The 27,598-nt window shown below is 45.3% G+C and overlaps 1 protein-coding gene across 3 annotated transcripts in view; it reads right to left on the reverse strand.

Annotated features, from left to right (window-relative positions):
- The window catches only part of FAM178B (family with sequence similarity 178 member B), an 83,920-nt gene extending 68,659 nt beyond the window's left edge, over positions 1 to 15,261 (reverse strand). Inside the window, exons 1-5 of one of the 3 annotated variants that reach the window (XM_016142977.2) lie at positions 15,189 to 15,227; positions 6,773 to 6,837; positions 1,566 to 1,635; positions 937 to 1,373; positions 19 to 80 (exon numbers count right to left, since the gene is read on the reverse strand). In XM_016142977.2, the coding sequence (XP_015998463.2) occupies positions 19 to 80; positions 937 to 1,373; positions 1,566 to 1,611 (545 nt within the window). In that variant the 5' untranslated portion in view covers positions 1,612 to 1,635; positions 6,773 to 6,837; positions 15,189 to 15,227. Of the gene's footprint in view, positions 1 to 18; positions 81 to 936; positions 1,374 to 1,565; positions 1,636 to 6,772; positions 6,838 to 14,904; positions 15,061 to 15,188 lie in introns of those variants that run through there. The other 2 variants (XM_016142979.2, XM_016142980.2) reach the window with 2 other exon arrangements.
- Between the last annotated feature and the right edge of the window lie 12,337 nt (positions 15,262 to 27,598).

Raw genomic sequence — 27,598 nt, forward strand, 5'->3', positions numbered from 1 at the left:
GTCCTTTCCCAAACTCACCTCTTCTCCTGCACTAAGTAATCTAAGCTGTTGACATAGCTTTCTGAGCCCTGGGAGGTGACCTGGAGAAACAGGACATGGGAATGGAGAAGAAAGAGAAAGACAAAGAGGGGAAAACAGAATAAAACTGAATCTAAATTAAGCCTTTTGTTTATTGTGCTTACTTTTCTGAATAGGCAATACCTTAGTGTGACTGAAAAATCAAAAAGCACAAAGGCTTATGGCAAAATGTGTCCCCTCCCCTCAAGGCGTGCTTTCAGAGATATTCTGTGCATAGACAAGCAAACAGTAAGATATCACAGACCCCCTGAACACAAGGTGGGGCATATTGCACACCCTGTTTGCACTTTGCCCTTGGCCTTGAGGGTCAAGTGTTACAGAGACAGCTTTAAAACAAACAAACAAACAAACAAACAAACAAACAAACAAACAAACACTTTCAGGGCGCCCTGATGTGACTGGAACATCATTTATTAGCTCCCTTGTGGTGAGCATTTTGGTGACCCACAATCCTGGGCTATCAGACAGCGGAGGCACGTGTCCTGCGCGTGTCCCCACTGTCTGCCCATAACAGCAGCCTACACCCCATGGGGAGCTCAGAAACCATAGTCAGCTGAGTCTCTGTGCCTAAGCAGCCAGGCCTTGCCTCCCCATCCCAGGTCCACCCTTCCCCAGGGCCATCGCCCCAACCTCAACTATGAAAGCCTTGAAGGGCCCAGCAGGAGGGGACATCAGATTTGGTACCATCTCCAAGCCATCTCTTGGCAGGAGCTGGGAGTGGAAATAAATGGGTGGGCACACAGACTTGGGGCCAAGGGTTGCAGGGAGCTGAAGGGTGTGACCAAGCAAGAGTGGCCAAGAAGGGGTGGCCCAGGGCTGATGGGGGAGTGGTGGTAAGGAGAGGTGGCTATGGCTTACCTTGGTACAAGCGTCACCCCTTGGGGTAGCAGTCTGCTGTCCCGGGATCCCTGTGTTCCAGAGCAGCTCCTCCAGCGAGGCCAGGTTCCCCTTGGGGTCTGCGTCCTGGGGCTCCTGCTCCAAGTCCGCAGACCGCTGGCAGGCCAGCCTCCTCAGGCTCTGGGGCCCCGCTGTGCTCAACCACCTGTGGACTGGGGAACCCCTGCTGGCCCGCGGTGCCCGAGGGGTCAGGAACTCAACGGGCGGCGGGCTCCAGTCGGTGGGGAACATGTCGGTGGCCTGCACCTTGGGCTTCTTTGATGACTTGGAAGTTAGAGCTGAGGTGGGAGTGCAGAGGCGCCGGCCATGCTGGAGCAGCCCCTGGCCCAGGGGATGGTCAAAGCCGCTGTGCTTCAGGCCGGGGATGAGGATGGGGGCAGTGGCAGCTGCTTGGACCTCTGTGAACAGGATGAATACTGTAGGGTCCCCACCTGCCCCCCCCCCCCCCACTGCACCAGCTTGGTAAGGAGAGGGGGCAACTCGGGAATGCTGTGAGCAGGACTCCAGGGCATCCTCAGCCATGGGTTTTCCACCCCCTCACGGCCTCACACCTCAGGAGGGCTCTACTTGTGCAGGTGAGACACACCTACCTTCTCTCTGAGGAAGGGCTAGCACAGTCTTCTGGGGCCTGGACATCTGTGAACTGCTGGATGTTCTGTCCTGGAAGGTGAGGGAAGGTGAGCCTCCAAAGGTAGGTCATGCCTGGAGCCAAAGATTCCCAGAGAGGAGGAGCCCAGCCACCGGAGCCCACAGTCCCTCCAGTCCATTGGGGAACTGAGCACGTGCACCACAAAGATCTAGCTGCCGAGGTGATGGAGGCTTGATATAACCTCTCCTTTCAAGGACTAACATGTACAAAACTCAAGAATCCCATCACAAACTAACAACCAGGGGAGCACATAGTGAAAAAAGAAGCTGCTACATTTCAGCAAGAACGTGATCTGGCTTTTGAATTTATACACCTATTGTCCCCTACGCCTCAGCTCACGGGCCACCGGGAGCTGCGTTTCTGGTGTGTGTGTGTGTGTGTGTGTGTGTGTTGCAGGGCGAGGGGGGGTGCACGATACAAACTTTGTCCTTTGAGAATTGTTGGTATGTGTCTGATGATTCCCTGAGGGGTCAGCTCAGGACTCCAGAACTTTCTCAGGGCTGCAGTGACCTCCTTAAAGGCAGATCACCGGCCACAGCCACCGGGCAAGGGATAACAGATAGGCAAGCAGTGGACAGGCTGAACGGCCTGCAAAGAAAGAGGCTGAGGAAGGAAATACATGGAGGAATACAGGTTCTGAAAGGCTCCCACATAAACTGGAGAGCCTGGAAGGCTGCATGTGTGCCCAGAGCTAATGCAAATTAAGGAGAGACCTGAGGACGCCTTAAGCTTTCAGCCTAATGAGGAAGTGAAGGCTAAGGCAAGGTTGCAAGAGGCCTGGGTAAGTGTGGAAGGAGAACTCCAGCACAGAGCCAAGCTGTGAAGGAGATTGTGTGGGGTTTTTTTGCTGCTGTTGTTATTTTGGCTCTAGGCATTTAAGGAAATCTATATCAAATACCAGTTGACCTCTAAGCTAAAGGTAACTTAAAGGTGACATAACAAAATAATATAATCTTTACAAAACAACCTAGGAAAGCAATTAAGCCAACAGCCAACTACAACTCACAACCAGCAGCAACAACAAATCCTGGGGAGAGGGAGAATATTATTTTCAGAGTAACTGCATTACAATATTCAAAATGTCCATTTTTTAACAATTACAAGGCATGCAGAGAAACAAGAAAGTATGGCTCATTCACAGGAAAAAAATAAATGAAAAGAAACTGCCCCTGAGGAAGACCAGATATTGGACCTACTAGACAACATTTTAAATCAACTGTCTATTTAAGAGCATATTTAATGCTCTAAGAGCCAAAGGAAATGATGGACAAACAACTAAAAGAAATCAAGTAGAAATGTCTCTACCGGGTAGAGAATATCAATAAAGATATAGAAATGATAAAAAAGAACCAAACAGAAATACTGGGATGAAACTCTAACTAGGTTTCAACACCAGATGTGAGTAAGCAGAAGAAAGAATCAGTGAACTTTTAGATAAGTCACTTGAGATTATTGAGTCTGAGTAACAAAATGAAAAAAAGAATGAATAAACAGCCTCAGAGACCAGTGGGACATCATCAAGCATATCAACATATGCACTCCAAGTAGGATAAACTCAGAGAGATTCACACCTCATAGTCAAACAGTTAAAAATCAACAAGAGAATCTGAAAACCAGGAAGAGAGAAGTAACTCATCACCTACAAGGGATTCTCAGTAGATCAACAGCTGATTCCTCATTAGACGCCAGGGTGATTAGTAAGTACTGCATGAAATATTCGAAGTGCTGAAAGAAAAGACTATAGACCATGAATGCTATGTCCAACAAATCTATGCTTCAAAAAAGGAAAACTTAAGATATTCCCAGGTAAACAAAAACTGAGCAATTAATAACTGCTTACAAACCTGTCCTACCAGAAATATTACAGAAAGCCCTTTAGGCATGAGTGAAAGGACATTAGAGAGCAATCTGAATCTGCATGAAGAAAAAAAGAACAGATAAAGATAACTACATGGGTATCTATAAAAGACAGTATAAATGTATTTTGTCTTTGTAACACTTTCTCCTATCTGATTTGAAATACAACTGCATAAAGCAATAATTATAAATCTTGTCTTGAATGCACGATGTATAGAGATATAATTTACATGACAATGACAGCACAAAAGAGGGGGGAACAAAGCTATATAGATGGAAAGTTTTTGTATCCTATTGAAATTAAGTTGGTATTAATCTGAAGTAGTCTATGAACCATGATATTTATAGGTAAATTAAAATGTAAGTATTGCTATATTTCCCCGCCTCTTGCAACGCCCCCCCCACCCCGACTTCCACCCCTGACCTACAGGTGTTGCTGTCTCCCTTGTTTTTTTAAGAACTGGATCTATGAAGACAGGGCATCTCCCCGCATGGGCTCTCGACGGGCACCCAGGGCCTGGCGCGCTCAAGGTATGGTCCGTGGCTCCACCTGGGGCACGAACCTGGGACCTTCTGTGTGTAAAGCAGACAGGCTAACCATTACACTATGGAGTCACCGCAATATTGCTGTATTTTCGTTTGTGGCTCTTCTCTCTTTTTTCCCCACATAATTTAAAAAGACAAATGCATAAAACAATAATTATATATCTATGTTAACGAACACACGTTTACAGATGTAATTTGTGGCAACAGCAAAATGAAGGGGAAGGACGGAGTTGCGTCGGAGCAAAAGTTTTGTATACCACTGAGGCTAGGCTTGTATTAATTAAGACTAGTTCGTTATGAATTTAAGATATAAATTGTAATCTCCAGGGCAGCCACTAAAAAACTAGCTAAAAAATATAGAGAAAAGGAAATGAAGAGGAAATCAAAATGGTATACTACAAAAAAATTAATCAAACACAAAAGAAGACAGTAATAGAGGAAAAAATAGATATAAGCTATATCGGAATCGAAGAGTAAAATAGCAGTAATCCTTCCTTATCAGTAATTAATTTAAATGTGAATGGGTTAAATTCTCAAAAGGCAGATCTTGGCTAAATGGATTAAAAAAAACATGCTCCAATTACATACAGTCTACAAGAGACTCACTTTATAGTAGAGGAACACTCTTAAACAACCCATGGATCAAAGAAGAAATCGCAACAGAAATTAGGAAATACTTAGAGATAAGTGAAAGCAGAAACATAACATACCAAATTAATTCAAAATAGAAGAAACTTAAATATAAGTGTTAAAACTATATGACTCTGATATAGAGTCATAAAGTAAATCTTCATAATGCCAGAATTGGCACTGGCTTTTTACATATAACAGCAGCAGCACAGGCAACAAAAACAATAGATAAACTGGATTTCATAAAAATGTAAAACTTTCATGCTTCAAAGGATACTGTCAAGAAAATAAAACCACAAAATGGGAAAAACTATTTGCAAATCATATATCTGATAAGGTTCTAGTATCCAGAATATATGAAGAACTCTTACAACTCAACAACAAAATCGACATTTTTAAAAGAAGAGGTACAAACGGCCAACAAGCATATGAAAAGATGCTGAATGTTATTTGTCACTTTACTAGGGAAGTACCAATCAAAACCACCCACACCCACCAGGATGGCTATCATCATAACAAAACAGCTAGTGTTAATGAGGACTGAAGAAGTTAAGAGAGCTCATACATTGCGGGTGTGAATGTAAAATTGCACAACCACCATAGTTAATAGTTTGGCAGTCCCTCGATAAGTTAAACGTAGAACTACCTAGGACCCAGCAGTTCCACTGCTAGGTATATACCCAAAAGAAATGAAAATAGGTACGTAGACAAATCCTTGTACATGTATGCTTGTAGTGGCAAGGCTCACTCTGCCAAATAGGGCGAACAATACAAATGTCCACCCATGACTGAACAGATAAACAAAAGGTGGTTGGTGGGTCTGCTCATACACCAGAATGTTGCTAGGCCACAGAAAGGGATGAAGCACTGATATGTGCTGTCACAATAGGTAAAGCTCAGAAACATTACACTAAGTGAAAGAAGACATAAAAGGCCACCCATTGCGCAGTTCTCTATGTATGAAATTCCCAGAACAGGCGAACCCACAGAGACAGAAAGGAGATTAGTGGCTGGCAGGTGCCAGGTGCCAGGGGTGGAGGGAGGGAATGTTTGGTGGGTGCAAGGCTGCCTTTTCAGATGATGAGAATATTTCGAAACCAGACATCATAATGGCTGCACAACACTGTGAATGTACTAGATGTCACTGGATTACACACATTAAACTGGTTAAAATCTAAGTTTTATGTCATGTGTATATCGCCACAATAAAAGATGAATAAATATGTAATTTATACATAGGGGGAAAAGAGCATGTAAAATAATGTTGAGTAGAGGTCAACTCAGTTTGGTAGAAATCATGGATTAAAGAGAAAAATTATTAGAGAAGTATGAAAGAACCATATTAAATGAATGACATATGGTTATAACTGATAAATAATCAACTTTTAAATTTGTGCCTATCTACACACTGGAGGGCAGGATCAGAGGCGACAGGTGAGGCAAGGATGGCCCTAGTAATCACCCTCTGTCCTAGTTCTGACACTCCATCTTTCGGACCTTCAGGGAGCTACATCCAGGACCACCCATCCTTCCACCTGCCAGTGGAATTTTTTCCAGTTTTTCTGCTTTAAAAAAACCGCCAGTCTATTTTCCTCCCATTCCTTCTCTCAAATTGCTTCTGATTCAACCTTCCTAGAGCATCAACTCAACTCAGAAGCGGTGACCGGACAAAGGTGCGTGAGGTCTCTCTAGAGGGTGATGAGAATATTCTCTACCAGGACTGTGGTGGTGTTGGCCACTCATTCTATCCATCTGACAGAGCTCACTCAACTGCACATCTAAAAAGGGTGAATTCTACTGTATGTAAGTCACACCTCAATAAATGTAACTTTGGAACCATCGCCAGTTTCAACTTAGCAAATGCTGAGACCAGCTTTTCAACATATAAAATTATTTCCACGTTAGAATTATCTGGACATAACACGCAAGATGCAAATTCTGTTAAATGGGATGAAAATGCTCCTGGGACACTCAAGCCACCTTTGCATGTAACGTGTCCACTGTTGGCCTTCCCGGTCCCACCCTCCAAGGGGACCCTGGCAAGGGCTAAGGAATCACTCAATCTCCCTTTGTAAAGAAGTAGGAGTGAGAAGGAGTCCATGGCTTGACACGTACCTCTCCTAGGAGGGTGGGTGATAGTTGGACCAGGGTACGCCTTCTATGCAGGAGCCACTTTGGACCTGGGGAAACAAGAGGGCCCAGGGTAAAGGGAGCCAGAACAGAAGCTTCAGGGTGACCTAAGCAGAGGATATTGTCTGGGACTTAGGTCTGTGGTCTGTCCATCAGGCCCACAGGGCAAGACAGCAGGCAGGTAGCACAGCAAAGAAGTATCGGGGTACATGTATTAGTCAGCTTGGGATGCTGTTTCAAACATCATGGACTAGTGGTTTATACTACAGAAATTTATTTTCTCACAGGTCTGGAGGCTGGAAGCCCAAGAGCAAGGTGTTGACAGGGTTGGTTTCTTTCGAACATCTCTGCTTGGCTTGCTGATGGCCATATTCTCCCTGTGTCATCATGTGGTTTCTCCTGTGAGTGTGTCTGTGTCCTAACCTCCTCCTCTTACAAGGACCCAGTCATATTGGATTAGGGCCCACCCATTAACCTTAATTACCTTTTTAAAGACCCTGTGTCCAGATACAGTCGCATTCTGCAGTATTGGGGGATTAAGATTTCAACATAGGAATTTTAGGGTGTCACCATGTAGGCCATTCAGTTCATTTGGAGGCAGCAGACCTGAATTCCATGGAAGGTAGAAAATGGTGAAGTCTCTGAAAAGGACTTCAAATCCCTTGTGTATCAGAAAGGATGATACTGAAAGGCCAAGGTCTTTCCCACGTTCCTGATTCAGACATTGTTTTGTTGCCAATGTGGCCATGACAGCAGCATGATCATAAAAGACAACCCAGACACCAGCTCAAGCAGCCAAAAATTATCTGCAACCTTCTACCTAAGCTCTTAATGGTTTAATATATGAGCTCAAAGGTAAAGATCAGCAAAAGAAATTGATCATATAACCAGAATAATCTGACAAGGTGTTTAGCCCTTAAATAACTATGCATCTGAGACAATGTCTTTGTTCCCAAGAACATCAAGGACTAAGACTCAGCTCAGCAGTGCTTGTAGAAGGTGAGAAATACATGGGGAGAAGGAGGTATATGCACAGTGATTACACCTCCACAGTCTTTTTAGAAACATTTTAACAGTAACACTGCGAAGTTGGTCAGCAGTCAATCACAAAAGTTAGAGCCATAAAAGATTTCCTTTGCTTACTAATAAGTCAAGAAAAAGGGCTCTGGAGAACAGTATAGAGGTTCCTCAAAGGGTTAAACACAGAGGTCCCATATGAACCAAAAACATCACTCCTAGGTGTTACCAGACAGCAGTGAAACACACAAAATCTTATACGAGAATGTTCGTGGAGCATTATACATAAAAGCCCAAAGTGAAACAATCCAAATGTCCATCAACTGTTGAACAGATAAGCAAAATGTGGTATACCCATATAATGGAATATTATTTAGCCACAAAAAGAAATTAAGTGCTGACATGTGCTACAAGATGGACAGACGGTGAAAACATTACACTAAGTCAAAGAAGCCAGACTCACAAAACCGCATAATGTGTGGTTCCATTTATATGAAATGTCCAAAAGAGTCAGATCCACAGATGAGGAAAGCAGACTAGTGGTTGCTTAGAGCTAGGAGTTGGGAGTCAGGGGTGATAGCTAAGCAAAGGAAGGTTTCTTTGTGGGGTGATGAAAATGTTCTAAAATTAACTGTGGTGATGGCTGTACAACTCTATGTAGACTTTAAGGTGGTGAACTGCATGGTCTGTGACTTACAGCGCAATAAAACTGTTTTTAAACAAAGAAGGGGAAAATATAAAGGAGAATAAGATATATAGATTTCTAGTTATAAAATTAGTCACAAGGATGTAGCATAGCACAGGGAATCCAGTCAATAACATAGCAACCATAGTGATCACACTGAAAGGTATGCAAGTTGTGCAACTGAAACGAATATATCGTATGTCGATTATACTTTACTAAAAAGTAAAAAGTAAAAAACAAAAAAAAAAGCAGGTACAAGGAGAGTAACACTAAAGATCATGGCTGGTGATGGAGTCGGACCTTCCGAGGCAATGAGGGGTGCACAGCAGGAACCTGGGAAGCATGTGTTATTCACTTTGTAGATGTTAACTGAGAAGAAGAAAAAGAAAAGTGAAGACTAAAACTTATCACTAAAATCTTCTAGAAATAGTCTATGTGAATGACAGTGCCTTTGAGAATTTATGGGGGTGGGGAAGGAGTGGTGATTAAAACTGCCTTTTAAAAAATCTTTTATTTGGGGTTCCTGAGTCTGGAACATTTGCCAAAGACAAGAAAACTGCCCTAAACCAGGCAAATGTTTAGTGGTCAGAAGGCAGTAGAGATGATCAGATAAAACATAAAAAGAACAGAAATTGCTGACGCCACCACTAAGACCAACTCCGTGCAGCCCAAACTGCAAGGAGGGCCGGGGGGCTATGTCATTCTGAACTTGGCTTCTTTTCTGAGCACAAGTGCTTTCTGTGTCTTCTGAACAGTGCACAGCCCACTCGGCTCAGGAAACACACCAGCCTTTGTCCCATGGCAGAGCCCACGGGCTTTGCTGCTCCCATCCTGGCCTATCCTCAGATCACAAAAAACTTGCACGCCCTGGTTTCGGGCAGTTCGGCAATTCACGGGCTCTGGTTAGAACACAAGGTGGGGGCACTTTGAAGTCCATGAGAGGAGAACACGTGTCACTGACTGAGGACATTGCCAGCTCTTGGCTCTCTGCGTCCCCCTCACGACACTCATGTATCTTGACCACACTGATGAGTCAGTTCTTAGGAGTCACGCAAGGGCACAAACAAAGCCTTGCCTTGTGTCCTGGCGCGCAGCCTGGGCCCATCTCGTAAAGTGAGGTGACTGAAACTGCGTCCATCTCCCTGTGCCTCTGTCTGCTCTGGCTGCCATAACAAAATATGACGGGCTTGGGGATCCAGCAACGGATCTGTTTCTCGTAGTTCTGGAGGCTGGAAGTCTGAGGTCGAAGTGCTGGCAAGGTAGGTTGCATTCTGAGACCTTTTCTCATGGCTGTGGGAGGCCACCGCCTCAGCTCACAGTGCTCTTGTGGGAGATGGAGAATGTGGATAAACACAGTCTTAGTCGCCTCACTTTACTGGGTTCCTCTTCTTACAAGGACACTTGTAATCCCATCACGGGAGTCCTACCCTCATGACGGCATCCAATACTAAATACTTCCTAAAGGCCCCACCTCCAAACACCATCACACTGGGGTTTAGGGCTTCAACACGATTAATTTTGGGGACGGGGGAAGGACATAAGTCAGTCCATATATACCAAACATCACTACAGTAGGTACAAATGAAATTAATCAACTTTAAAGAAGTGCAATATGCTACCAGGGTAAGAACATAGCTTGATGAATTTTCACAAAGTGACTATGTACCTAGTTAACCATTACCTAAGTCAGAAAAAAGCATTTTATAGACACTACGGTCCCCCTCATGCTTCTTCCCAGTCAGTATTCTCACTCTCTGCCCCAAAGGTAAGACACACCATCACGGATTTGTTGTGCCTTTTCAAACTGGGAAAAAAACAAAAACAAAAAATCAAAAAACCTGCACCAATGAATCACACAGTATGGATGTTTCTGTGTCCAGCTTCTTTTGTTCAAAGTTATGTTTCTGAGCATTCATTTTCATTGCTGTTTAGTATTCCACTGTATTGTATAAATATAGACTTAATTGTTCTACTATGATGGACATCTCCACTGTTTCCAGTTCTTACTATGAGTAATACTTCTATGACCTCCCCCCATACACATGCTCCTGAATATATAGTTCTGTGGGGAATGCACATATGTGTCAAATTCATGAGTTACAGCAAGAGGTGTGTCCATTACAGTACATAAGGCTAAACGGTTTCGAAGTGTTAGGATGAGTTTACCCTCCTACCAGCCATTTATCAGTTCCCTTTGTTCCATTCCTGTCAACATCTGAGATGGTCAGTCTTTTAAATGTTTACCATTCTAGCTGGTGTGCAGTACTTCTCATCGCATTTAATATTTTTCATTTTCCTAATTCTAATGAGATTGAGTGCCTTTTCATACTGTGTTGTCTACCTAAGGTATCGTCTTTCATAAAGTGCCTGTTCAAGTCTGTTGCCCATCTCTCTAATGAGTTGTCATTTTTAAAAGGTCTTGGGAACATGGTTCCATAGCGTAGTGGGTCACACGTCTGCTTTACATGCAGAAGGTCCTGGGTTTGTGCCCCAGTGGAGCCATAGTCTGTGGTCTACATCAATGTCACCCTGAACAAGCCCGATGTCTAATCTTGGAAGCTTAGCAGGGTCAGGCCTGGTCAGTACTTGAATGGGAGATCACCTAGGAAGACCAGGTACTATAGGCATAAATAATAATAATAATAATAAATAAAAGGACTTGGTCTGTAGGCATTCTTTATATAGTCTCAAAATGAGCCCACTGTCAGTGCTGTCAATATTTTCCCCACTCCATGGCCTGTCTTCACTCTCTTAATGGCATGTTTTGATAAAAAGTAGTTCATAAGTTTAATGTAGCCCAATTTATCAACATTTTCTTCTATTAGTGCTTTCTATGTCTTGTTTAAGAAATCTTCTCCTATACCAAAGTCATGAACATATTCTCCTGTCATCTTTCAAAACTTTTGTTTTACAGTTCACATTTGATTCTGTAATCTGTACAACATACATTTTTACTTTGTTTCTATTGATGCACAACTTAAAGTGCACAAATCTTAAGTATCCTGTTTGATGGATTTTTACATATATGTGTGTGTGACCTATGTATATGTATCATGTACCCACCACCCAGATCAAGACATCAAACATTCCTCACATGCTAGAAGAATCCCTCATACCTCCTCCAGTCAATAACCCCCAAAAGAACGTTACTGACTCTATTACCATCAATCATTTTTTTGAAAGTTTTTTCCAAAAAGCCTGTTCTTAAAATTTATATACATAAAATTAAACATTTTATACTCTTTTGTGTCTGATTCTATTTTGCTCAATATTGTGTATGTGAGACTCGTCGAGTGTTAAAACCAATTTTTTTCTATTTTTTATTCTGAAATAATTTCAGACTTAAAGTTGTGAAAATAAAGAATTCCTAAATGCCCAAATTCCTCAAACGCAAACATTTTATTTTACTCTATCTGTTTTATCATTAATTCTCTCGTGTGTGTGTGTCTAAATATATGCTCTTGACGCTGTTGAAGAGTACTGGCTCATCACTTTGTAGAGTCTATCCATCTGGGTTTGTGGGTGTTCTTTTTTGATTAAGTTCAGGTTATATGTTTTGGGCAGGAATATACTAATGTAATGCTGTGTCCTTCACAGGGTATCATATCCCAAGGCACACGACATCAATTTGTCCCATTATTGCTATTCCTAACTTTAATCACTTGGCTAATGTGGTATCTGCCAATATTCTCCACTGTAATATTGCTATTTTCTCCTTTGCAATTAATCAATATATTACGGGAAGGTGCTTTGAGATTACACAAACATTCTATTTCTTATCACATTTTAATTTTCTAGCTATAACATCCATTGATGATTCTTGCCTGAAACAATTTTTATGGTAGTGGTTCATGACTAGTTTTTGTTTTTAATAGCTTCAGATTTTTCAAAACTCTTGGTGACAACCAGTACTTCTTACAAATCAAAATGAAATCTAGAAGACAATAGGACATTTACCATAAAAACATCCCAAAGTCACCTCAAAGATAAAAAATAATAATAATAAAAAAACTGACAACCTGGTGGTGGCAGGGGCACTATTTCAAGCAAAGTGTTACCCTCCCTGGGAGCCTGAGAGTCACCTAAGGAAGAAAATGAATAAACTCCTGAAAGTCACACTTTTATACAAACCCCTAGACAATGCTGGTGCTGCTCGAGAAAAGGTGTTTTGCATACTCAAAGAATTTAATTCTAGAAGGAGCACTAAAGCCATATATGGGGAGTAGGGGTCAAGTCCCACAACCTTGAGGGTCCAGAGGGTCTGGCCCATGTCTTCTCTGAAGGCAGCAGAAGGGGAACTTTGGCCTTGTATTTCCAAGAGATTCTCACCCACCTTTGTCTCTCTTCCCAGGCTGGGACCTGCTCACCTGTTTAATTAAGTACCAAACCCAGCATGGACAACGTGCTGGGCCAACTGAGATTCTAAGGTCCTATGGCTTAACAAGTGAGACTCTCTGGGAGTAAAGTCACCAAATGGGTTGACATACAGGCTGGTTCCAATTTACACATGGACCAAGTCCCCAAAGCTCATTCTGCAAGCCAAGGGTTAGAAATAAAAATGGTGGTTAGAGAGAAAGACAGTCTCTAGGTTTGCTCATACAACAAGTAACTCACAAAGCAGCTGCATGGAAGACTGTGAACAGAACTTTCACACAGAACACGACCCCTATGGCCTGAGAACTTGGACTGAGGCACCTGGAAGACAACTTGCCCCAACCTAAACAATATAGTCGTGCTCAGAAAACTCCACTTTAGCATCCCTGATGTGTCAGGCACTGTGCTGAGGGCTGGAAAACCAAGGCTGGGCAGGGTGTAGCTTCTGTCTTTGAGAAGCTTACAGCAGTGGGCAGTTTCTGCCGGGTCACAGACCCAGAGTCACCAAGACTCCAGTGGATGGTGGAGCCTGGGTTCCACTGTCCCAACAGGTCCCAAGTATTTTCAAAGAAAAAGAAAGGAACGACAGTAGAAGGGTTATTACAATCTGACAACAGGTTATTTTTTTTCTGCCTGAGTCTCCAACTCTAACACTTGTTGTTATTGGACCACCGCCACAGCTGACCACAGTAATTCATCAGAGCTAAGATGCCACCAATGTTAAGAGCACCATGTTCTGTGCCACCAAGAAAAACAAAAAGCTGTCAGGTAAACGAAGACACAAAGACACCATCCACCATAGGACCCAGCTCAGCTCATTGCTGTTCACATGTGAACAAAGATGCATTCTAGAATCAATGTAAAAAGATAATTCTAGTTAGTCTGACATGCTCCAAGCATGTTAGGGGTCGAGACAGAACATAAGAGAGGACAAAAATGATATATCAAGGGCCCCCTATAGTCAAATAGGGAGATACACTCGACATCTAAATTTCACTTCTTCTTCCCTTTCCTTCCCAAGCCCCCAACACCCAACTAGCCAGGCCCTGTTCCTCCTCAAACTTGTTCATATTCTTTCCAGGTTAAGTACTGAAAACACCTTGGAGTGTGGCCCTGGCTCAGCCATGTTTGCTCCTCTCGAATCCAGCCAGCAAGCTCAAGCTCAAAGCCTCTAAACTAGGACTCTGTCACCAACTCTTCCACCCTTCGGTACTGTCTTACAGTGTGTTTTCAAAATGGCACCTCACTTGTTTGTTCTTTTACATTCCTGGCTACAAGAAAAACAAAATAATCTATCTTAAAGTGTGATCACGAGGCCGAATAATTATGGAATCCAAAGTGCTTCGAGCCTGATGAAAAAAGATCCAAGATTAATTCAAAATATTACAACTGTCCTGTTTTTACGAATGTTGCTTTTTTCAAGCTGCCTTATTCCTAACGCCATGCTTTATGTCCGTTCTTTTAAACAAATATTTAATAGCTTAGGAATGTTACTGAGGGCAGTCGTGCTGGTCAGCAAGGCCTCAGCTCACAATCTGAAAGATGAAACAGGATGAGTTTTTTTCCCACAAAGTCAAACAGTCTCCAATATCAAGAACTGCACATCTGTCAAACTGGGCACGGGTTAGGGACAGAAAGCCTTTATGGGAAGAAAAACAGCAGCTAACCTTTATGCCTGAGGATCTTTCCAAAACAAACAAACAAGCAAACAAACCACACCATATCAACCAAAGCATAAAGCAAGTCTCCAAGTCGTTTGAAGAAAGTTCCACCCCAACCAAGTAAACATGCCTTGGGGATGTGCTGCTCAGGAGGGGCGGCCCGGCTGGCCTCTTGGTCTGGGTTAGGCCGAGTCACAGTAAGTGGCAAACACATACGTGCTCAAACTCAGATACATGCCAAAGACAGATCTTCTTCCTTTGAAAGAACCAAAATGGCACCGGGAGCTGCACTGGGCTGGCCTGGGGCAGACAGGAGTTCGGACGGTGCCACTGACTGTGTGACCAACAGGCCTGGGGCTCCTCAGCCTCAGTTTCCTCACCCGTAGAATGGAGCCGGCATCCCAACCTGGGTTGCGACGATGGCCTGCACAGGGTAAGTCACCTTCTGCACCTAAGGGTTAGAGCTGGGGTCGGACGGGCAGGGCGAGTGCCAGGATCGCGGGCATAGGCTTGGAGGGAGGTTGGGGCCAGCTAGTGGAGACAGGAAGCAGGCACAGGCTTCCTGGATGGTGATGGGGGATGGGGAGGGATGGTGGGGTTGGCGTAACGGTACGGGGGGTGGGGTGGGGGTGGAGAGCGGGGCGGAAGAGGCTTGGTTCCCTACCTCCAGAGTAGTCGGTGTCTGCCTACACCCTAACGTTGACTTCAACAGGAAACCAGCGTCCAGTTCGGGGCTCGCGGTGGTGGTGGGGGTGGGGTGCTCACGCAGACACTGCCTCCAGCGCAGCTGCGTGTTTAGCTCCGCCGCGTGCGCCTCCGGCGTGCGCCCGTACGTGCGCCCCCACGTAGACAGTCCCCCCCCCCCCGCCGCCGTGAGCCCCGTCGTGCGCACCCTGACGTGCGCAGCCCTAAAACATGGGACCCTGCGCTCCAGGAGCCTGGTGGGAGTACCCCGCAAGCCGCCTGACCTGGCCGCTCAGCTGCAGCCCCTTTCCCAAAGCATGAGTCTGTGCCCGCGGCTTCACACGTAGTCACTGAGTCCTCATCTGGGGACAAGGACGTCCATTTTACAGAGAAGGACACCGAGGCCCAGAGGAAAAGAGCCACTTGACAAGGGCACATAGACGGAAGTGGTTGGCGTCGACATTTGAACACAGAACAGACTCTGGCCACTCAGCTGTCTGGCTACTCAAGATGTTTGCAAAGTTGATGCGCTATAGGCGTTTGTGCTGAGAGCACTCTGCACATAACCACCAACCGCGGTTATTCTTTGCCACCTTCTGTTTTCAGAATAGATCTGTCCTTGGCATGCGTCTGAGTGTGCGCGCTACGCTTTGGGGGATGTCGGCCCTCAGATTCATGCTAATGCTGCTTGAGCCCCAACCCTGTGCCTGGCTATTTACACACATTATTTCTCTTTATCCTCCATCAGTCCTGTCATCGGTTAAAACCCACGCCCTACTCTTCTGGAAAACTGATTTTTAATTAGGCATCATGAATAACTGATTAATGGTCTCCTCCATTGTGCTCCAGGCAGAAGTGCAGTAGAGAAAAGCTGAGCTAAGCAATGTTGCTGCTGGGACTCTGGCGATGACCGGCCTGGAGCAAAACCCTATTCCCCGGCTAGGATGTGATGGGTGAGAAGGCAGCAGCCCTGTTGTGCTAGGAGGCTTTCCTGGCAACACCGCTATCTGAACTTTACTTCCTTTATCAACTCATCTGATTTCCACTTGTCAAAAGGAATATTGGAGAGGTTGAAAGGATCATATCCAAACTCCTTACTGTTCTTTGGAGAACTGCCATATTAAATGTTTTAGACATATGTAGGTACGTCCATTTTAATGAACATCATTTGAAAGTTTAATATAAAGAGACAAAGCTGGCCCCAGGCAAAATCGAAATAATAACCTACACTAGAACAATCCATTGTCAGTATAAAAATTGCTTCCGCCAAAATCACTTCATTTGATTTTCATGACAGTTTAGAGGACTTTATTACTACTTTTGTTAAGGGGAGAAATTTTTCAAATGGCCAACTTTTGCTTGCTTGTTTAATGTTTAACCAGGGTGTAGTTCTAGGAGATATCCTTTTCAAAGATATGCTAATGTAAAGAGTGTAGTTATCATGTGCAAAGATATGCTAATGGTAACTTCTGCTTCTGTAAACCTTGCTTGTTTGATGTAGTTTTAGGCTTTGTAAGCTGCCTGCTCTGGAAGCTCAGGGCTGATTCTCTAGTGGGGAGAATCAATCACCAGCCGGCTAATAAAGGCTCACAATTAATCTCAATTGGCTCTGTAGGTCTTAGATTTGAACGTGCCACAATGCTTTCATTTTGCAGATGAAGAAACTGAGGCTTGGAGGCCACCTACCTGACCCAGAGCTACCTACTGGGTTGTGAGAGCCAGCATTTAAGCATAGGCTCCTGTGGCTACTGCCCTATATTCTTAACCCCACACCTTACAGCATTTTGCCCTTACTTTTTCTGAACACTGTCTGTGTTCAGGCTCTGTCCTTGAGACCTCCACATTCCTTCCCGAGGACCCTGGAAGGAGCAGAAAAGGCAATTTGGCCAGCAAGGCTGCTTCAGGTGGCTCTGGGACCCCCCCATTGGTCTGGGACCCCCAACAGAGGGCCCTTGTGTGGCGTGGCCATGCCCTGCGGAAGACTTCCCAGTCTCCCCTCCTCTGCCTCCTCTTATTAAGATCTCTGCTCCCTCAGGCCCTGTTCCATGGCACACTGCTGTGTGTGCTCACTCCTAGTGACTTGATCTCTTGTCAAATTAAAAAGCTATGTTTCTTTGAGAGTGACGTTACCAAGATGGTGACATAGGTCATTCTTGACATTGCTCCCTTTGTTGTGGTGCGGTTAAATTTGAGATCCACGAAGCCAATTGAGATTAATTATGAGCCTTTATTAGGTGGCCGGCGACTGACTCTCCCCACTAGAGAAACAGCCCTGAGCCTCCAGAAGGGATAGCTTAAAAAGCCCCAAAAACCCCTCTAGCAAGCAAGTAGGTTTACAGAAGTAGAGGCTGGCCATTAACACATCTTTAAACAGGATAACTACACCCTTATATTAGCATATCTTTACAGGATAACTATACCCTTAACATTAGCATATCTTTACACAGGATAACTACACCCTTAACATTAAACAATGGAAGCAGAAGTTGGCCATTTGAAAATTTTCCACCTTTAATATTCCCCACTGGTTTTCTAGGGGAATTCAAATCATTGATTCATCTACCTGGAGCAGTGGGCAGCGAGCTCCGAGAACCGTGAGTTTCACTGCCTGCACCCTTTTTTACATACGTAGTTAACTAATTAATTATACAAGGTCTCAATAATGTCTTGTAATAGAGGAAAGCGGAGTAGTCAACCACGGGGACCAGTTAAACACGCTCTCACACCAAGATCTTGTCTTTTAGCGTTGTTCTTCTCTGTCGCTGAGCCCTGGTCTGACCAAAGTTATATTTAGCCAATTTCACAGATTTTGAAACTAAGCTGTACAAAAGGCAGATTCTGAAACCATGGTCGATGTAGTAAATGAAACAAACAAAAACTCTATTTAAATATTTACATTCAGAAAGACATTTAAAACCAGGAAGGGTCCCCCTCAGTGAGGCTCAGGTGAGGCAGGTTGTGGCTGGGCAAGAGAGACCGAGCTGGGACTCTGGCCACGGAGACCAACTGGTGAGCCCTTTGCCGCACTAGGTGGAGAGCCTGCAAGGACCCAAGAAGGGAGAAGTTACAGACCTCTGCAAGCCCATCCTCCCTAGTTTGGGGAGAAGAGGAAGAGGTCTTCTAAACATGATTTTACAAAGCGTGATATCCCTACAGTAGGGAGTGCACTGTGCCCTCAACATAGGGGAGGAAAGGAGGCTCATCCAGTTCTCACCAGTTTCTAGCTTGAACTTAGTTAGGTTTCTTTTAATGTCTTATTCATCCTTTCTACCTGCCCTGAACTCGGAGGCCTATAAATGCAATGCAATTTCCAATTTATCCCCAACTCCTTTGCTAGAGATTGGCTGGTCTGGGCGATGAACGCCGGGCCGTTGTCGGACCCCAGTGTTATGGGCAGGCCAAATCGAGGCACTATTTCTGAGACTAATTTCTTTGCTACTACCTGAGCGGTCTCCTGCTTGGTGGGGAAGGCTTCAGTCCATCCTGAAAAAGTGTCAATGAACACAAGCAAGTATTTGAATCTGAAGATTCCGGGCTGACCTCAGTGAAATCTAACTCTCAATGTTCCCCTCGTGCTTGTCCATGATGTCTCGTCCCTTGTATTTCCTTGAAGGGCCCTGGATTCACTTGTGCGCAGATGTGGCACTGGGCTAATATTTGTTTGGCCATTCGTTGCAGCCCCGGAATGTAATAATCTTTTTTTAACAGTTCAGTTAACTTGGTTCCTCTCAAGTGAGTGCTCTGGTGAATCTGGGTTATAAGGTCTCGGCTCAAGGCCTCAGGTACTAAAATATGGCTATCCAGGAGTCTAACACACCCAGCAGATTCTTCTTTGCCTTCCAGCTTGTTGCATAGTTCAATTTCCCCTGGAGTGTAGGTAGGGGTGTCCGTTAGCACTCTGGGCGGTAGGACCGTCAGAATGTCAATTGGCCCCACTGGTTTTCAGGCAGCCTCCTTTGCTGTCTGTCACAGTCTTGTTTTCACCCCACCGCAGAGCTTGAGCCACTGCTAGTAGTTCAACCCGCTGAGCTGAAGTGCCATGGCTTAGGGCTTGAGCTCAGACGACAGTCTCAGTGGTAACCACTGCAGCCCTGGCATACCTGACTCCTTCTGCGACGAAGCTACTCCCATCTACAAATAGAGTAGTGTCTGGATTTGGCCAAGGGCTGTCTGTCAGGTCCAGTCTGGTGCAGGTGACGTTCTCTAGGGCCTCAAGGCAGTCATGCAGGGTTAGGCGAGGGTCATCGTCAGGCAGTAGGGTAGCTGAATTGAATGTAGCAGTTTTCAGGAACTGTATGTGAGGTGGGTCGAGAAGCAGGACCTGATACTGGGTGATTCGAGCATTGGAAATCTACCAGTCCAGTGGACTGCGAAGCTCTTATGTCTATCAAGAAGTTCACAGGCTGACTCTTGACCTGTAAAATTACCCTGGGCTCCTGGGGGCTCATAATGTAAGAGCCCTGACCTTATTCTGCGTCCTCGAAGAGGATGAGGGGGGCCTTCTTTTGGGGGGCTTATTCTCTTTCAGGGCACTCATTCTTCCAATGTCCCTTTATCTTGCAATATGCACATTGGTCCTTCTCTGACCCGACTCTTCTGGGTCCATTATTCGCCCTGGGTGCTTGTTCCTTTTCCTGGCATTCCTTTGGCTGGGCTTCTTGCATGGTTGCAAGCAGGACCTTGGTCATCTTCTTAGTCTGTGCTATATCTACTTCATCTCTATTGTTGAATACTCGTTGGGCTATCTCGACCAGCTCAGACAGGTTTTTTTTCCTTCAAACCCTTCCATCCTGTGCAGTTTCTTTCTAATATCTGGGGCCGACTGACTGACAAAGGCTAAATTCACAGCCCTCCTATTATTAGGGTCCTCCGGGTCAATAGGGGTATATAACCAGTACGACTCTAAGAGTCATTCTAGGAACGCCGCCAGTGAGTCATCCTTAGTTTGGATGACCTCGCTTATTTTAGATAAGTTAGTGGGTTATCGGGCGGCAGACTGGAGGCCCTGGAGCAGAACCTGGCGATACTGTTGGAGAGCCTCCTTACCTTGGTCGGTTTTGGGGTCCCAAGGCGGACAGGTGTTCAGGAGAACCTGTTGGATGCAGGCCAGGCTGGTGGAAAGCTGCCGGTTGGGCTCTAATACCGCTTTCGCAGCCTCCCTCTGGATCTGCTCCCGCTCCTCTGAGGTAAACAGGACCTGGAGGAGTCGCTGACAGTTGTCCCAGGTCAGCTGGTGGGTAAAGAAAATAGTCTCTAGGAGAGAGGTTAATCCCTGGGGTTTCTCTGAGAATGAGGGGTTCTGGTGTTTCCAATTGTACAGATCACTGGTGGAGAAAGGGACATAGACCATGAATGGCCTCTGAGTTTCTCCCCCAACTGGGGGAGCCAATTGTCGGAGTGGGGCCAGGACTGCTGCCCAGTTCGACAAGTCAGGGATTAAGGAGACACTGAAGGGGGTAGGAGGATTCGAAGAAGAAGCTTGACTCATGTTAATAAAAACAGGCAAGACCCCACAAAAGCCAAATAAGCCAGGGCTAGGATCAGCTTCTGACCTAGTGTCCAATCAGACGGGGCCACGGAGGCCAGATCTAAGGAAAGAATTAAAATACCACACATCGATATATGCAGTACACTTATGAAAGCCAAAGCAATAAGAAGGTAACAGTGCATTTTGACCAGTCCAGACAGACAAACAATACAGACAAGAACAGTAACAGACTAAGGTAGACCAGTCCAGACAGACAGACACAATACAGACAGACAAAACAGACTATAACACAAAATGCTAGCGTATCAGGCAGGTACTGGGTCAGGATCTGACATCTCAGACCTGACCGTACTAGGGAAGTATTGCTGTGTCCAGCCTTCCTCTAGTTCTCCGACGGATACCCAGAAACCTGGATACCTGTAGTGCTTACCGGTGAAGCTGCTCCAGATGACTCATGCCCAATTGTTACAGAATTGTACGTTTTGTCCGCCTGCCCTCCTGGGCGAGTCTGCCTGGCGTCTGGGGCTGAGGAACTTCTCTCAGTGGCTGTCCCCTAGACAGGGCAGGTCCTTGCCCAAGGTGGCCAGGGTTGTGGGTCCTAGAAGATCTCCCCCTTGGAGATATCTCGCTGGGCCTCCAAATGTTGTGTTGCGATCAAATCCAAGACCCACGGAGCCAATTGAGATGAATTGTGAGCCTTTATTAACTGGCCGGCGACTGACTCTCCCCACTAGAGAATCAGCCCTGAGCTCCCAGAAGAGGCAGTTTATATAGCCACCGGCACATCCCTGAACAGATCACCACACCCTGGTTAACAGCATCTCCTTGATCAGATTACCACACCCCGGTTAACAGAATCAGAAGTAAATACTTAATGCTGGCTTACTGGAAAATCATCCACCCATACATAACATATATATATATCATATAATACATATATAATAGAATATTACTCAGCCATAAAAAAACGAGGAAATCCAACCATTTGCGACATGGATGGACCTTGAAGGCATTATGCTGAGTTAAGTCAGACAGAGAAGAAAAATACTGTATCATCTTACTTGTATGTGAAATCTAAAAACAAAAACAAAACCACCAAACCCACAGAAAAAGAGAACAGAGGTGTGGTTACCACCAGAAGTGGGAGGAGTGGGGGGAAGAGGAATTGGAGGAAGGTGATTCAAAGGTATGGCCTTCCAGTTATAAAGTTATAAGGACTACGGATGTGATGGACAGCGTGATTAGAGCTAGCATTGTTGTAGGATATAAAAGAAAGTTAAGAAAGTAAATCCTGAGTTCTCATTAAAAGAAGAAAAAAATTTTTTTCCTTTTTTTTATTATATCTATATGAGAAAATGGATGTTAGCTGAATCTATCATGGTAATCATTTCACAATATATATAAATCAAACAGTAATGCTGTACACTTTAAAACTTATACGGCGATATATGCCAATTATTTCTCAATAAAACTGGAAAAAAAAGAAGCTGTCCTTCCAAGAGTCCTTTGGATAGTGGCCCTAGCGATGGGACTAACTCAGGGTAGAGGGGCTTTAGGCAAGTTGGCCTTGTTCCTTTTTCCTAAATCATCCCCCGAGTAGCACTTATTCTTCCAAAGGTCAGCTGGGAGTGATACTTTCAATCATTTTATTCATTTACAGCTTCCACTTGATGGGTATAAATTGGTATCTCATTGTGGTTTTGATTTGCATTTCTTTGGTGACTAATGATGTTAATCATATTTCCGCGTGCTTATTGGCTATTTGCATATCTTCTCTGGAGAAATGTAAATGTCTATTCAAATCCTTTGCCCATATTTTTTGGTCTGTTGAGTTTTCAGTTTTTAAAAATAAGTTCTAGGTAGACTATTATCAAATATGTGATTTGCAAATATTTTCTCCTATAGATGTCTTTTCACTTTCTTGATACTGTCCTTGAAGCACGAGTTTTTAATTTTGACGTAGTCTAATTTACTTCCTCTTTTTTAGCTTGTGCATTGTCATATCTAAAAAAAAACTTGCTTAACCCAACATCATCAAGACTTACACCTATGTTTTCTTTTAAGGATCTTATGGTTTTAGTTTTAATTTAGGTCTTTGATCCTTGTGAGCTAATTTTTGTACATGATGTAAAAGGTCCACATTCTTTTACATGTGGTTGTGCAGTTTCCCTGACACCATTTGTTGAAGAGACGTTTCTTTCCTCCACTGAATGTCTTAGTGCCCCTGTTGAAAATCAATTGACCATAAAGGTGTAGGACTGAGGTGGCCATTTTTATCATTATTTTACAGAAGTTCAGAGAGGTAAGGCTACTTGGTCAAGGTCACAGAGCTAATAAAGGACTCTGGATCCACACCGAGCTCCACAAATTTGTGCAAAGTTCTGTGAGATAACAAGATTAGGGAACAACTCCCTCAGGAGGTAGGTGTTGGGACTGGTCCTGAAGTGCTCCAAAGGAAAAAGCAGAAAGGCCTTTGGGAATATAGCAAAGACTGTGTGGTTGGAATGCCACGGGTAAGGGCGCAGGAGAGGGATTTAAAGACCCGCTGGGATATTTGGCTTTCCTTCTCTGGGAAAGGAGGAGTTTGAAAAGTTTGTAAGCAGGGAAGGGATGAATGGGGAAGGAAGAGGTGGAGGAAACTTAAGAGGGGAAAGATGATGCATTTGGGTAACTTGACTTTGCAGTCCCCAAAGAACCACAAGGTGGAGATGGAGGTAAGCAGCTTAGCGGGGGAGAGCGAGGTGGGAGTGGACAGGGAGCTCTGGGAAGCCCCGAATGAGAAACAGCAGTTGGGGACCAAGTAGAGGAAGAGGAGCCAAGAAGAGAGGCTGAAAGGTAAGGTTAAGGACGCTGTATTGAGGAAGGAGAGGAGGAGGTGGTTAGCAATGGGAGGGTGTTTAAGTGAATGAGGCTGTTGACAGAGTCTGAGTGTTGGCAAATAGAAAGCCAGGGGTCAGGGAAGTGAGGTCAGACGCCGGTTTGGTGAGACCAACTATGAGCAGTCGGTCGCTGAAGAGGTAGACACAGGGAGGGAGCAGCTCTTCCAAGAGGTCTATAAATGAATGGGAACGGATAGACTGATGACGGGTGTGGTACTAGGAAGGACTCAGGTTTCAGCATCCTTGAAAGCGATGGGAAGGCACCTGACACAGGGAAAGGGTAGAGCCTGGCAGGTGAAGGGACAGCCCTGGAGAGGAGAGACACAGTTCCTCCAAGATCAGAGGGAAAGAATGAAGGAAAGGGAAGAGGAGGTGGAGGCAACTTGGCGGGGATGGAAGGGAGGCTGACCAGGTGGGCAAGGCTGGGGCTTAAAGGCAGTGAGTGAAAGAACCACCAAGCTCTCAACATCAGTGGCTCAGCCAAGGGTGATGATCACCAGCCTGTCACTGTGTATGATTCTAACAGTGCTAGACACCTTGGGAGCAGTAACCCAGAAAAAAAGGTTTGGAGAGTATTTAGTGCTGGGTACTAATGAGACACGGGAGTAAGGAACTGAGAATGCCAGGTGAAACCATCTGGGCAGGGGATTGTCCCAGGCAAGAGAACCATGTGGTCACTCTTTGTCTGCCCCTCCAGGTCCACCCTCCACCCTTCTCCCTGCTCTGTGCCACAGAGCTGTACTCTATGGCCCACACCAAGGGACTCTCTCGCCCTCTGTTTCCCAGTTGGGTTCACTGGCAGGAATGAGGGTGGGGAGAGAGATATTTGTGTGGCACCTCTGTTGCGGAAAAGCTCCAAACTCAGACCAGCGAAAAGCCAAGCAGTAACTCAGAGAGAACTCAGGTTTATTACGCACGGTCCCAGAGGACCTAGTGCTCTGAATGTCTGGGTCCCATGCTCAGTTGCAACATTCCTTATATACAATAATTTTATACAAGCCGATTGGTTATTTTGAACTCAGACTGTACAATATGGGGGGGGGGGAGTTGCTATGGTTGCAAGAAGTAACATTGGTGGAAGGGCCGGAGTTGTTATGGGTTACCGATGGTTACAAATTATTACAGGAAATGGGAGCTGCTAAGGTACAAAGTGCTACAAGAGGCAGAAGCTGCTAGGGGTAAAGCAGTTACATTTGTTACTTAGGTTGAGCAAAGTACAAGTGAGCTCTTGCATGCAGCAAATATATTTATAGAAGCAGAAGAGAGCTGTTAGCCTTTTTGGATAAAAATTCCTCAAAATCTCTCTTCATTCCACCCTGAACCCCTCTGCCAAGGCCCTGACAGTGGCAACACTCCTGCTGCTACAGTTCTTACCAGGTGCCAGTATTGCTGTCTCTGGTCATAGCATCCCACTGCAGCTGTCCCTGGTCCTCACTGAACCTGCCACCTCTCTGCAAACATTCCTTCCGGAACTTGCCACTCCTCTGCAAACATTCCTTCAAGAAACCCTTCCTTGTCCTTCAGTGGAGCCCTGAGGAAACACAGACATCATCTGCCTCTGGGTAGGAGCAGGTGGAAGGGGAAGGCATGGGGAAGAAAGAGGTATATGTGGGGGAAGAGAGGAATGCTAGGAGTTTCCAGGTGGAGCTCAAGTTCCTTTCTGGAATAATCAATGGGGCTCTGTGGGATTGGGCAGGGGGTTGTTGAGTGAGAGAAGGGTTCCTGGGAGGGGGAGGGTGGCAAGTCATGCTATCTCTTGTGTGAGATGGCCTCTGCTGCCAGGCTGGTTTGCCAGACTGCTTTTGTTTCTTAGACACCTACACCTACACACACACACACACACTCTTTAAGTAAGAATTCTCCTCTGATCCCTTTAAGTCCCAGCTGCAGCCAGGCCTCATGCTGACAGCAATTCCAGGTGACCCATTTTGGATCTGTGGCATCGGCACAAAAACGTTTGTTCTGACTTGGCTTTTTGGTGGGAACGGTCCTAGGTCCCAGCAGCCTGCTGAGGTTTAGCACTTTGTTACATCTTCCTCAGGCTTCTCTACGGGACCCTCAGTCTGGCCTATCCCTGACTGATGCAGGATCGAGGCAGGCTTGCAAACAGCACCTGTCTCTACCACTTCTGCTGTAATTAAAAACTGGCCCAAGTGCCTTTGTAAGTGGCAGGGCCTCTGTGGTCCAGTCAGAGCTCAGAGCTGCTTGTTCCAGCAACAGAAATGCAGATTAAGTCCTTTTTTTGACCCCATTACTTCAAGCTTATGTGAATTCTGTCCAAACCAAGAACAGCCTCTCCTCTTCTACTGTCTTATGCGAGATTCAAAGTAGAGACCTGTTGGGAGCTGCGCCCTTGGTTTCTCAAGCCCTCAGGCTGTGAGAACCAAACCCATGATAAACAAGTCTTTCCGAGAAGCTGGCTGACCACCAAAGGTGCTGATAGTCTCCTGCTCTCCCCCCCACCTCGTACTTCCCCCTGTCCTTACCGCTCCTCACACCACCAGCTGAAGACCAATCATATTGCAACAGGTACCCTTTGCCTGCCCCCCTTTGTTCTTGCCGTATAAATATGTTTGTTATCCAAAAATAAAATTTGAGGCTTGATCAGAACACTGTCTTGCCTCCACTCTTTTCTCTCGTCCGTGTTACCCCTCTTTTCTTTAGGTTGGGTTCTCCTCGGTTCTCCCACCAAATAACAAGTCCCGCGGGTCGGGACAGGTGGCGCCCAACGTGGGGCCCGAGTGCAGAACCCTTACCCAGGCGGACTACGAAATAACAGAGGCTGCAGCTCGTTAAGGAGAAGTTTTTCAGAGAAGAAGTTTTTCAGAGAAGACTGCCTTTCACCGCTCATGGAAGGTCCTCGTCTTCGGCTCACCGGAGATCGCCGTCTTCGGTGAGTGTTCATCCGCCTTAGTTTAGTTTCGGCACGGACTGCTAGGATCATAAGTAACAAATTTTAAACGGAGAAAAGAGTTGAGCATAAACTCCCTCTGTCTTCTCTTGGTCCTCTTGTCTTTTCCTTTTTTTTTCAAAGGATTTGGGACTTTTCTCTCTAGCCCGCTTCTCGGCACAAGCCGTCCACCCCTGAGGTTAGAGGCTGCTTTTTCTGAGTTGGGAGAATACAGTGTGTCAGTCGACTTTAAGGCAGAAGTCGTCCACTCAGAGGGCATCCCGGTCGTAGACCTCTCCCTCCGCCCTGGAGAGAGCTGTAGGTCTGCGATTCGCCTCTTGAGAAGCCGTGTTGGCGGATTGTACCAACCGACTGCCCACGTCGAGACCTCTGGTATAATCCCTCCTCTGCCGCCTCTGTAAAAGAGCCTTGTCTATGCCCAAAGGCACAGCCGGCGGGACGTCCGTAGGCATCGCACCCCAGGGGGTCCGTGTTAGCGGATTGTACTAACCGGCTGCCCACGCGGGAGAGAAGTTAAGTTCCCTTCTCCTCCTTTTTGCCTTGATACCTATGTTCACTTCCTCAGTTCCTATCCCTCTTTCTTTTTAGATAAATAAAACAAAGAAAAATGGGACAAACCTTGTCCAGAGAAGCACAATTCATAAAAGACTTAAAATGCTCATTCAAGGAACGAGGAATCCGAGTAAAAAAGAAGGATTTAGTCAAATTTTTTCTCTTCATTGATGAAGTCTGTCCCTGGTTCATAGTAAATGGCCCCCGCCCTGAAAAATGGGCCCCAAGCTCTCTAAAGAAGCGGTCTTTATTCGAGACCTAAAAGAATCTCTTAGGGAAAGAGGAGTTAGAGTTAAGAAAAAGGATCTTATTAAGTTTTTTCTTTTTATAGACAAGGTTTGCCCTTAGTTCATTGTTAATGGACCTGAAATTCACCCTAAAAAATGGCAGAAAGTAGGTCGTGACTTAAACGATAAGCTCCACAGGGAGGGGCCCAATGCGGTCCCTGCCACCTCTGCGGAGGCTAAACAGAGAAGATTCCCTTCTGCACTCCTTGCCCAGACCACTAGCGCCGCACTCGGAGCCTGGAGGGCACTCCCCATTTCAGGGGCTGCTACTAC

Source organism: Rousettus aegyptiacus, unplaced genomic scaffold, assembly GCF_014176215.1.
Source record: "Rousettus aegyptiacus isolate mRouAeg1 unplaced genomic scaffold, mRouAeg1.p scaffold_m13_p_7, whole genome shotgun sequence".
NCBI lineage: Eukaryota > Metazoa > Chordata > Mammalia > Chiroptera > Pteropodidae > Rousettus > Rousettus aegyptiacus.